At 33.2% G+C, this 11,544-nt stretch overlaps 4 protein-coding genes across 4 annotated transcripts; 1 reads left to right on the top strand and 3 right to left on the bottom strand.

Annotated features, from left to right (window-relative positions):
* Nucleotides 1-174: 174 nt before the first annotated feature.
* LOC128385960 (homogentisate 1,2-dioxygenase-like) lies at nt 175-2,076 on the top strand. The gene is made up of 6 exons (XM_053344902.1): nt 175-324; nt 395-466; nt 530-618; nt 682-1,375; nt 1,453-1,761; nt 1,827-2,076. Exons 1-6 carry the CDS (start codon nt 295-297, stop codon nt 1,956-1,958), a joined length of 1,326 nt encoding a protein of 441 aa, XP_053200877.1. The 5' UTR covers nt 175-294; the 3' UTR covers nt 1,959-2,076.
* Nucleotides 2,057-3,197, bottom strand: LOC128385963 (RNA-binding protein 8A-like). Its single transcript, XM_053344907.1, has 4 exons — nt 3,030-3,197; nt 2,853-2,912; nt 2,687-2,764; nt 2,057-2,590 (listed from the first exon to the last, which is right to left on the bottom strand). The coding sequence occupies exons 1-4, from the start codon at nt 3,112-3,114 to the stop codon at nt 2,298-2,300; spliced, it is 516 nt and encodes a 171-aa protein (XP_053200882.1). The 5' UTR covers nt 3,115-3,197; the 3' UTR covers nt 2,057-2,297.
* Nucleotides 3,198-3,477: 280 nt separating this feature from the next.
* LOC128385962 (FMRFamide receptor-like) lies at nt 3,478-5,306 on the bottom strand (the record flags this gene model as incomplete). The annotated part of the gene is given in 3 exon segments (XM_053344906.1): nt 3,478-4,884; nt 4,886-5,066; nt 5,069-5,306. Coding segments are annotated over 3 exon segments (1,203 nt in total), but the record flags the coding sequence as incomplete, so codon positions are not given.
* A 1,232-nt stretch (nt 5,307-6,538) lies between these two features.
* LOC128385956 (uncharacterized protein DDB_G0288805-like) lies at nt 6,539-11,373 on the bottom strand. The gene is made up of 3 exons (XM_053344898.1): nt 9,936-11,373; nt 9,412-9,585; nt 6,539-8,993 (listed from the first exon to the last, which is right to left on the bottom strand). Exons 1-3 carry the CDS (start codon nt 10,825-10,827, stop codon nt 8,314-8,316), a joined length of 1,746 nt encoding a protein of 581 aa, XP_053200873.1. The 5' UTR covers nt 10,828-11,373; the 3' UTR covers nt 6,539-8,313.
* Nucleotides 11,374-11,544: the final 171 nt, after the last annotated feature.

Raw genomic sequence — 11,544 nt, 5'->3', positions numbered from 1 at the left:
AAACACTAATTAACTTAATCGCGTCAATTGTTTTTCCAATGTAAATGTTATGATAATGAAATCGTTTGCGAAACAATTAACTTTATCTCAATAATAATTTTCTATTAATTAATAACATTGTCATCAAATGATAGTTAATCTTAATTCACTTAAGAATCAAATTTATCTAATCTAATCAAGTAATCAACTGATTATCTTAATAAAGTGTCTCTTGATTAAATCAAATTGTTATTGTTGAAAAAACAGTTTCCAATTAGTGGTTAGTTTAAGATTAACCTTAAATTGTCAATTGTCATGAATTTAAAGGATTTTGAAGGTTTAAAGGTGAGTTTGTAATCAAATTAATTGACTAATTAAATTAGTGATTTGTTAATTGTTCCCATTGTGGTAAAAGTATCTTTCAGGTTTAGGTAATGAACTTTCATCTGAAGATCCAAGATGCCCTGAGGCTTTACCCTACGGTCAAGTAAGTAATTAGTTAATTTTCCAATCAAGTGAAGTAATTAACTCCAACTAATCAATTTCCAAGAATAATCCACAAAAATGTAATTATGGTTTATACGGTGAACAATTAAGTGGAACTGCATTCACTGTGTCTCGTGAACACAACCGACGAAGGTAAATTGTTGTTAATCACTTGATGATAGAATTGTTGATTAAGTCTTCTTGTTAATTGTTCAGTTGGCTTTATCGTATTCGACCTTCGGTTGTCCATCGTCCTTTCCGTCGAGTTCAAGAAACTGGAATTTCCAATGATTGGTCATCATGCCAGGCGAATCCAAATCAACTAAGATGGTCACCATTCAATGTACCCGATGGTAAGGGTGTTGATTTCATCCAAGGGATTAACACCCTTTCAGGAGCGGGTGACCCGAAGTGCCGATCAGGTTTAGCAATTTACATCTATGGATGTGATCGTCCAATGGGAGATAAATGTTTCTACAATTCAGACGGTGATTTTTTAATTGTTCCCGAGCGAGAAACACTTTACATCACCAGCGAATTTGGTAAAATGGTTGTTGCTCCGTTGGAGATTTGCTTGATTCCGATGGGCATTAAATTTAAGGTCGATGTTACTTCATCGGCCCGAGGGTACATTCTCGAAGTGTTTAATGGTCACTTTTCTCTTCCTCCATTGGGTCCGATTGGTGCTAATGGTTTGGCAAACGCTCGTGATTTCCTAATACCAAGCGCTCATTATCAGGATATCGATTCAATCGGGTACAAAGTGATCAATAAATTTCAAGGGTCACTTTTTGAAACGACTCAAGATCATTCACCGTTTGATGTTGTCGCTTGGAGAGGTAATTATCATCCATCTAAATATGATTTAACTCTGTTCACGGTAATCAACACGGTTTCATTTGATCATCCGGTAAGTTTATACAAAAAGATTTCTAATCAAAACTGTCAAACTAAAAATTCTAACACAATTAATTGGCTAATTAAAAGGACCCTTCAATTTTCACGGTGTTAACATGCCCATCAACTCAACCCGGTGTTGCCATCGCTGATTTTGTCATATTTCCTCCTCGTTGGGGTGTCGCTGATAAAACCTTTCGACCTCCGTATTACCACCGTAACTGTATGAGTGAATTCATGGGACTAATTAAGGGCAGTTACGAGGCCAAAGAGGATGGATTCCGTCCGGGTGGGGCTAGTCTCCATAGCATGATGACCCCTCATGGTCCTGATCACGATTGTTTCGAGAAAGCGTCCAAAGGTGACCTGAAACCAGTAAGAATTGCCGATGGAACCATGGTAAGTGTGATTAACTCTCATCCGAATTGCAAGTTAGTAATTAAGTGATTGTTTTCCATTTCTAGGCTTTCATGTTTGAATCATCCTTGAGTTTAGCGGTCACTCAATGGGCACAAGCAGCACCCGAATTGGATCAGAATTACTTCAAATGTTGGCAACCATTGGAAAAACACTTCACCGGAGCAAAGGAAACGTAATTGAATCCCTCCATTGATGATAAGATATTAACCTGTTAGAGATATGATTAAATGTAACCGAAGATTCTGGTGATAATTTCTAATTAGAATTACATAAATACCATTTGAAGAAATTTTATTCTATCGCATGGTAACATGTTCTGTGTTTGTTGATTTACAAAAGAAAATGACAAAGAGAATAAGATTCAATTCAATTAATCTCTTTGAAGAAGATGAAGAAAAAAAAGTTCGGTGATTGTTATCATGAGAACTTGATGATAAACCAACGCGGTGGAAATATGATGAAAAGATGAACAGTTCGGAAATGTTTCAATGATACTTTTGGTATATTAGCCATTCTTAATGTCGGGATCTTCTTCCCCTGTTCTTGTTAAGTGGACCTTTAATGAAAGCCCAATCGACGGAAACAGTTTGTCCAAGAATTTTCGACCCATTGAGATTTTCTAATGCACTACTGGCTGATTTGTACGATTCAAATTCAACCAAAGCATAACCTTTGAGAAAACCAGTTCGTCGGTCAAGATTTAAGTGTAGATTTTTAATTTCTCCATAGTCTCGGAATTTATCATGAACATCCTCCTCTTGAGCTTCTTCATGAACTCCAGTGACAAAAAGAATCCAACCTTCAACAGCTAAAAAGAGCGAAAAGAGAACGAGTCAATTTTTTAATTTCCAAATAATTTTTCTTCTCTCAACTAATTAATCTTCTTCTAATGAGCAATTCTTACATCTTTGTGGCCCTTGTTCGTCGTTGTCCCCTGATTCCATGGCTTCATATTCCTTAATCGCTTCTCGGGCAGTTCCATCTAAAGAAAAGATAATCATTAGGGTCGGTAAAAAAGCTAATTCTAAAGCGATTCAAAGGAAGAAAATGAACTAAATGCTCCGTCTTACCTGGACCAAAACCACGACCCTTTTTACGTTTCACCTTTTCCTTAAGTTTAACAACATTTTCTATAAATCAAATCGAAAGATAAAAAATGAACAAAGAAACAATTAAAATTGAACGTCAACTCAAACATTGAAAATCTATCCTGTTGGCGGAAAGATCAACACTTTATATTAACTCACCGTCTCCGTCGTCATCATCTGGTTGAATTTCTTGAAACTCACTGGCTTCACCTTCATTAAGAACAATTTCATCACCGCCAAGCATTTTAATCGTAACAATTAAAAGATAATAGATAAAAATAATCAAAACAACTAAGAAAATGTGATTTCAATTGAAGAGAAAGAAAAAAATTCAAAACCGAAAAAAGAAAACAAAACATCAGCGCCATCTAGTGAATAGAAAAAACTAACAAAAGAAAATTTTTCCGACCTAAATCAATGAGTCACCTAATTGTTGACCAACAATTAGCCAGTTGACTAATTTCGTTAATCAAATTGAACGAATGATCAATTATAATGACCATTTAAAAGTTTTAGATCAAAACGGTTATCCAAATTAAATTGACTCGATAATTAAATTACCATGAGAGAGTTGAAAACGCGCAACTAATTAACTAATTGTAAGCGATTAAAAAAGCAAAATTAATCGGATTTAATATGAGATGATCAACATAACGGAAAAGGAAAAGATGACCTCAAACTCAAGGTAAATAGGAAACAAAAAAGAGGTAAGAATGGGAAAAGGAAATAGAAATAGAAAGAAACTTTTCTTTTAACAAATAAATTTCTTAATTCAACTAATTAAGTTAATTGTGATTGTGAAAACTAGATTTTAGGCCGTGACAATTAATCAGTGTTTCCTTTTCTTCCTTTGACTGGACGTTGGGGTCACTTAGTTATTCACAAGTGGATTTATAGCCGAGAGATGGTAATGAAAAATGATTACAATTAAAGAGAAAGAAAAAGAAACATAGAAACAATTAACTAATCGTAATAGTTACGAAGAAAAGAAAAAGGTTACAATTAAGGGTTTACAAAGGTATTAAAATTTAAATCGTTAATTGTTCTGATGTTTAAGATTAAATTTTAATTGTTATCCAATCAAGTTTGATGAAATTTAATCGATTTAATTTCAATATCGTTAACGTTTATTACATTGTTAATACTGTTGAAAGAGTTGTTGTTGACTGTCAATGTATTGTTGTTATGATTAACCGGAGTTGTTGTTGTCGGTGTGTTGTCAAGATTGTATTAATAATTACTGTTTGGCCGACCGAAATCAAAGCCACTTCCAGGTAATCCAACTCGAGGTGATGCTGATCCTCGAGAGTTTGAGTCACTTGATACTGATAGAAATTCATTGAACCTTTTATCTGATGAGGTTGAATACCCAATTGTTGTTGCATTTGAAGGATAAAGTGTTTGTTGGTAAGATTGTAATCGAGAAAGTCGACCCTTGATACAGGGACAGAAAAGCTGAACGAATGTGCGTCGATACTTTTGACTGAGCAGTGAATAAAGGACAAAGTTTCCTGCGGCGTTAAAGGCCACTAAAAAGTTGAAAATATTGTTCAGAGCGATATGCATATGATATTCATTGGTGTTTCTCTTGAATTCTCGAACAGATGAATAGATCAACATGATCGCTGTTGGGGATTGGCAACACAAAAAAAGCACCACAACTGAGATTAACATTATCGTTATTTTAGTCTCAGTTGAATGGTCAATCTTGCTCCCTGATGTCCCACCACCACCGCCTGTTGATGTAACACCATTACGACCTAACCTTGGACTTGGATCAGGATCAGTTTTGGCGACTGTTGAATAGGCAGTTGTGATCTTTGACTGGGTCATATCAGCGCGCGCTCTTCGTGATAGTTGAACTGATCTGATGAGAAAAGCATTGAAAAAGGTCAATAATGTTAATGGAAAGAAAGTGAACAGCACTGACGTTGTCCAATAATAAACTGTTTTGTACATTTTATTTTTACCAAAATCGGAATAAAGAACATCGATTCGTGTTGAATTATCCACTGAACTCAAATTTACCACGAATCGGATGAGTAACAACGATGAACCTTTCAAAGGTAAATGTCACCGTTAACCAGATTGATATGTTGGAACAACCATCAACAATCATTAAACTGAATGGGTAGAAAACCCAATAGTAATAAAAGTTTGAATGATCTGCATCAGGATAATGTTTAAGAAAAATATAAGATACATCACGTCGGTTGATGCTAAGGCAGCGAGATAACAATTTGTTGAGCTTCTCATGTCTTCTCAAGTCATGATAACTATTGTCATTGAATTTCCAATCACACCGATGATCATAACCAATGGAACAAGAATCCGCTGTATCCAGAAACGAGATCTATCACGAAACTCAATGTAAGATGGATTCACGGATGAAATCAATGAAGATGACGAGGTTGTTGTTGTTGATTGTGATGATAAATTGATGACAATTTGCTAGGATATTGATGATTAAGATGCTGCTCATGAAAATTGAGAAAACCAATGAACCAACAGAACCACAAATGAAATAATAGAATCAAGTTAATAATTAATCAATCACAATTATACTAATAATCATCTAGGATTTAATCAATTCTTAATCACAGTGATAATCTAATGTTCACTTTAAAAGTGAAACTGAATTAATGATGAAATCATTTCGTTTCTTTGTATTGAGATTAAAAAACTTAATCTAGTGAAGGTTAATGATTAAGGATAAATCATCATCTTGATTATGTGTTGGTGTGGATGTTCAACTGTCGTAATGGAAACTTTTACCTTTAATGTTTTTCGCATTTTAATTTTTCTCTAGAAACTGTTATTACCACCGAGTTGATGAATAATGTAGGAAAATTCTGACGGAGTTATCATGGAATTGGGTGAGAAGAAAGAAATGAAATTGACATGAAGAAGACACAACAATGAACACTTTCTAATATTTTCTCTGATTGCTAATAAATTGTGAAGAATTGAAATTGGTGCTTGAGGCACAATAGCTCAGGATGAACATATTCGAACATGATTTTCACTGAAAGAAAAAAATTCGCAACAAAAAAAAGAAAACAAAACGTCAGCGCCATCTAGTGAATAGAAAAAAAACTAAAAAAGAAAATTTTTCCGACCTAAATTAATGAGTCACCTAATTGTTGACCAACAATTAGCCAGTTGACTAATTTCGTTAATCAAATTGAACGAATGATCAATTACAATGACTACTTAAAAGACTTGAAAGAAAAGTTTTATTTTCCTACCAATGGAAACTAATTGTAACCATTAATCTACTTCGACAAGAATTTAATTAGTCACAATTAACAATCAAAGACAATTGAATTGATTTGATTAACGATGAAGATTTTGATTAAAGGTTTTGATTGTCAATCGAAGATGAAAATCTAAATACTCACTGATTTTATACTTTGCTTTATTAATAATCATTCGGAAAGAGAATTGTAATTTTAATTGTTGATTATGTCAATTAGAATTCATTTGCGACTTAATTGATTTGATCACAAATCGTAATTAATGTTAGTTGAACCGATCAAGGTGAACATAGATTGGATTTAAAGTAGAAAAGTTTTAGATCAAAACGGTTATCCAAATTAAATTGACTCGATAATTAAATTACCATGAGAGAGTTGAAAACGCGCAACTAATTAACTAATTGTAAGCGATTAAAAAAGCAAAATTAATCGGATTTAATATGAGATGATCAACATAACGGAAAAGGAAAAGATGACCTCAAACTCAAGGTAAATAGGAAACAAAAAAGAGGTAAGAATGGGAAAAGGAAATAGAAAGAAACTTTTCTTTTAACAAATTCAACTAATTAAGTTAATTGTGATTGTGAAAACTAGATTTTAGGCCGTGACAATTAATCAGTGTTTCCTTTTCTTCCTTTGACTGGACGTTGGGGTCACTTAGTTATTCACAAGTGGATTTATAGCCGAGAGATGGTAATGAAAAATGATTACAATTAAAGAGAAAGAAAAAGAAACATAGAAACAATTAACTAATCGTAATAGTTACGAAGAAAAGAAAAAGGTTACAATTAAGGGTTTACAAAGGTATTACAATTTAAATCGTTAATTGTTCTGATGTTTAAGATTAAATTTTGCATCGGTAACAAAACAATAAATTTATATAAGTTTCTTAATCATCAGTTAATTGTCCAAAATTGTTACACAATTTATATTAACTAATTTTGATTATAATTTATATGTATAGATATTAATTACATGTACAATAGGTAAATTAAATGCCACTGATTTAGTAGCATTTAATTATATCAGTATGTGTGTGTGTGTGTTGATTGCGTTTTTAATTGTTCGGAAAATCAAAAAAAAAACAGAAAAAGAAATGAGAAAAATCAAAATTGGTTAATAACAATTAACCAAGTTGACTCTCTCTGTTTATGACAAGATTAAATCATGCAAAGCAATGCAATTAATTTAAACCACCTATCGTACACACACCAACTAGATTTACACACACAATTAAATATTTAATTGTCACTAATTGTAAATATATATAAATATATATTCTCATATTATCCTCAACTGATTGTGTGGTTAATGTGTCGTTTGTGTGTAGATAAGTTGTTTAGATATTTAAATATAATTGTTGAATTTTGTTTCCATAATATATTTTGTATATATAATAACACTCATATTTAGGTTTCTTTGTTGTTGGATAATTTTGGCTTCACAATTAATTTACATCTAGATTTTGGTGTTTCATGTTGAACGTTAAATTGTTGTGTTGATTAAAGACCATTTTTTGACGAGAAGAAAAAAAATAAAGTGTGTAATCCGTTTGCAATCGCGTTTTGAACCCATGATGACTTGTTGGCTTCATTTTGACTTTCGGTTGACGGGTTTTTGTATGTGTGTATGTGTGTGTGTGTGTTTATGTGACTTGACTTCGAGACTTGACTTGACGCAGTTTAGTTTTTATGCTTATCGGGTATATAAGGCCAGAGGTTAAGTGTCTCTGGTCTTGTTTAGTTTGTGTACCAAGAGGTTAAATATACATTTATAAATCTGTGGTATATGTTGTATATATATATTTGTATCTTTCGATTTTGTCAGTTTCCATATCGATTAGATAGTTTTCCATGTTCGTTTTTGACTCAGATTTGATTTGGCGATATGATAATTGCTGAATCAATTGTTGATTTTAGTGTTTACATTTTGGTGCTTTTTTTTGGTGTGTCTTTGTAATAATTGTTGATGGTGCTGGTATTGGGCGTGTATTGGATGATGATTAACGACGACAACGACGACGACCATTAGGTTATTCATGATAACTTGAGAAGGAGAAGAGAAGAAGAGAGGAAGAGAGAGTAAGTGAGGAAAAGAAAGTGTGTGTGAGAGAGAGAGAGAGAGAGAGAGAGGAAGTAGGCATAAAGATGGAAAAATTTAATTTCTCAGCTTAGGCTAATCCGCTTTCATTTTCGGGTTATCTTAATTTTCTTCAAATTATCACTGGGCTTAATTTTATATCCTTGCATTAAACATCGTTTAGCAATACACTTTTTCTTAAGGGTATTTGCACCACCAAATTTAGGCTTATCCCGACAGTAGTGACAGTTACCACAATCTTCAGCTAAACAGCCGCTACATGCTCTACATCCGGCCGATTTACGTCCTGGGTTGGTCCCATTAGTTGTATTGGTTTTCTTTGGGGTTGAGGTTGGAGTTGATGAACTTGCAGTTGATTCAACTGAACTTTTACCAGGTGAATTGCGACTAATTGTATTACAACTATTGTTTACACTGTTATTTCCTCTTTTATTGGGTGAATTTAATTTATCGTCTTTACTAAGTGAGGTTGATTTACTCCTTCCTTCTGGAGTATCGGTTACATTTGAACTTGCCAATAGTGATGACTCCTTTTTAATCGTTTCTTTTGAGTTTCTCAATGTTACAGTTCCTGTTGTTGGAGCCACAGGAGAAGGAGGTGATTCAATAGAATCAGAAGGTAATGAACCGCCTCCAGGACCCATGCGTTTTAATGGCCTATTAGCGTTTACTATCTTCATTCTTTTGTCATCTATAACATAAGTCCGAATGCAAGCCTGCAAGAGACATGCTTTACATCTAGGAGATTGGGCCAATGGACAAGTACCTTAAATAGAAACAAGGGAGAGAAACAAGGAGAAAATTAAAATAAGGAATATAACAATCTCATTGATCTTCATCAAACATGTATAAATTTAGATAATTGGATAATAGTGAACATATGGTATACAGAGAGAATTTAAAATGATATCAATTTCTAATAAGAATCTAATATAGAAAAACAAAAGATCGGTCAAATTGTTAGAGAAATTGTAATAGGAAAAACAATTCATCGACATGATGAGAAGATGATTGGAATATTACTCGCACAATCAGTAAATTGGGATATTAATATGATAAGATAGTGCATATGATACATTAAGAATATGAGGTTAAGTAAGAAAAGTATGGAATATAGAGAGAATGAGAGAGAAAAAGGAAACGGAGAGTAACCAAAAAGGAAAATGAAGGAGAACAGTAATTACCCAGATTAGGACAATAATAGCGTCTTGGTTTCATGAGGAAACGACCAAAAAATTTGGCACAACCCATACAAGTAAACTGTCCATATCTACGCTGGACACTGGCATAAAATTTGGTTATATTACAAACGGCACAGGTAACATAACCCCCTCTGGACGAGCTGGTTCCATTAGTAGCTGTATAAGTAGAGTGAGAGAGAGAAAGAAAGAGGATAAGAAAGAGAAAGTGGGAAAAGAAAGAGAAAAAGAGAGGAAAAATGTAACGGTAAGTAAATACAGAATATAAGGTTACTTTTCTCTATCTTTTTCTTTTTTTTTACTTGCTACAATCGTCTAATTGCTTTAAATTGTCAAGGAGTATAAAAGAGTAATAGAGAGAAAGGAGGAAAATTTAGGTTCGTAGGCCTAAAAGTAGCAGTAAAAGAAAGTGAAGGATAATTTGAGCGAAAGTAAAAAAAAGAAAGAAAGAGAAAGTGAAAAGGAAGGAAAAACCTAAAAAGAAAGTGAACCAAAATGAGACCACTTACATTCAGTCTTTGACTTTTTAGAGGTAGGTTCAGTTGTGAAGGTTTGAGATAGAAATTGGGTTGGATCGAAATCATCAAAATTACTAATAAAACTAGGGGTATAATCGTAATTGTTGTTATGGTGATTAAATAGAAAAGGCATCTCTTGAGAAGTAAAAGAATAATCTTCAGCCTCATCCGATTGATTTCCATCACCGTTCATCATTAAGGCTAATGAATTGGATACCTTTGAACCAGAATCCTTATTAGGTGGTGAAGATAATGAAGATGATTTCAACGGTGTAGATGCTACTGAACCGGTAAAACCAAGGGATGATGTGTTTGATGAATTGTTATAACCATGATTATAACTGTTAATTGAATTACTATTGTGAATTGAATGGTTAACCAGGTTATTATTATTAATTCCAGAATTATGATAACTATTGTTGTTGGTGTTGTTGTTGTTGTTGGTGTTACTATTGTTAAATTTGGCTGAGGGTGAATGAGAATAAGTGTAACCAGCAGCAGTGGTAGACGAAGATGAGGATAAAGGTGATGGTTCAATAATTTCTTCACCGATATGTTTAACACGATAATGTTTTTGAGCCTCAGCAATTGATTCAACCACATTTGCACAGATCATACATCGATAAACCATCTCGGCAACAATGATACCATTAGAATCACAAATTAATGAACGACAACCTTCACGATCGTCAGAATTTTCCTCAACCATATCGTCGTCCGATTTACCATTCATTTCCTCAGCGGTATTGGTTAAATTGGTATTAATAGTCGTAGTACTTGAATTAACAGCAGAAGGTATCAACTCGGACGATGAAGGGAACTCATTAACAACACCAATTACACCTCCTCCTTCATTAGAAAGTAAATCATCATTCATCATCATTAGATACACAAAACTAACACCAACAAAAGACCAGATATACCTTGTAATATATCAACACCAAACAATACAGTTAACAATAGTATACCTAAATATATATAATATGTAGTGTATAAAATGTATGTTAGTAGAAGAGAAGAAAGAAGAAAAAATTGGAAAGAGGGACAGAAAGAAAGAGAAGAAAGAAAGAAAGATTGTATATATAATGTTAAAAAGGAAGAGAGGAAAGAAAGAGAATAGACTTTGAAAGAGAAAAGAACAAAATTAATTTACTAATTAGACAGAGAGAGAGAGAAACAAAAAACTAGAGAGAGATTGGTAACATAAACAAACCAATCTTCGGGTACCAATGGTTTAGTTGGATTACATTTAATTGTAACAAATTAAGGAACAAAAATCAAAAAGGTAACAAGAGAAAACAAAACATAAAATTAATTAGAATCACAATTAAAAGGCTGAAAGTGAGACACAAAAAAAGTGAAAGTAGAAAAAACCGTTACCAAGGTTCTGGATTTTCGGGACTTCGGTGACCCGCTCACTTTAAACATCTTTTTCCTTTAAAGAGAAGAGAGAAAAAATTTTCTCTTTTCTTTTCTTCGAAAACGGTACATTAGGTGTCGCCATCTATCGAAGGGAAAAGTCACTAAAACGTCGATTTTTTTTTCGAAAACTTTTCAATCATAACAATTAACTCATTTTCTTTTCTTTTCTTGGTTAATA

Source organism: Panonychus citri, unplaced genomic scaffold, assembly GCF_014898815.1.
Source record: "Panonychus citri isolate SS breed McGregor unplaced genomic scaffold, ASM1489881v1 Contig00063, whole genome shotgun sequence".
NCBI lineage: Eukaryota > Metazoa > Arthropoda > Arachnida > Trombidiformes > Tetranychidae > Panonychus > Panonychus citri.
This window is presented reverse-complemented; position numbering and strand designations above follow the sequence as displayed.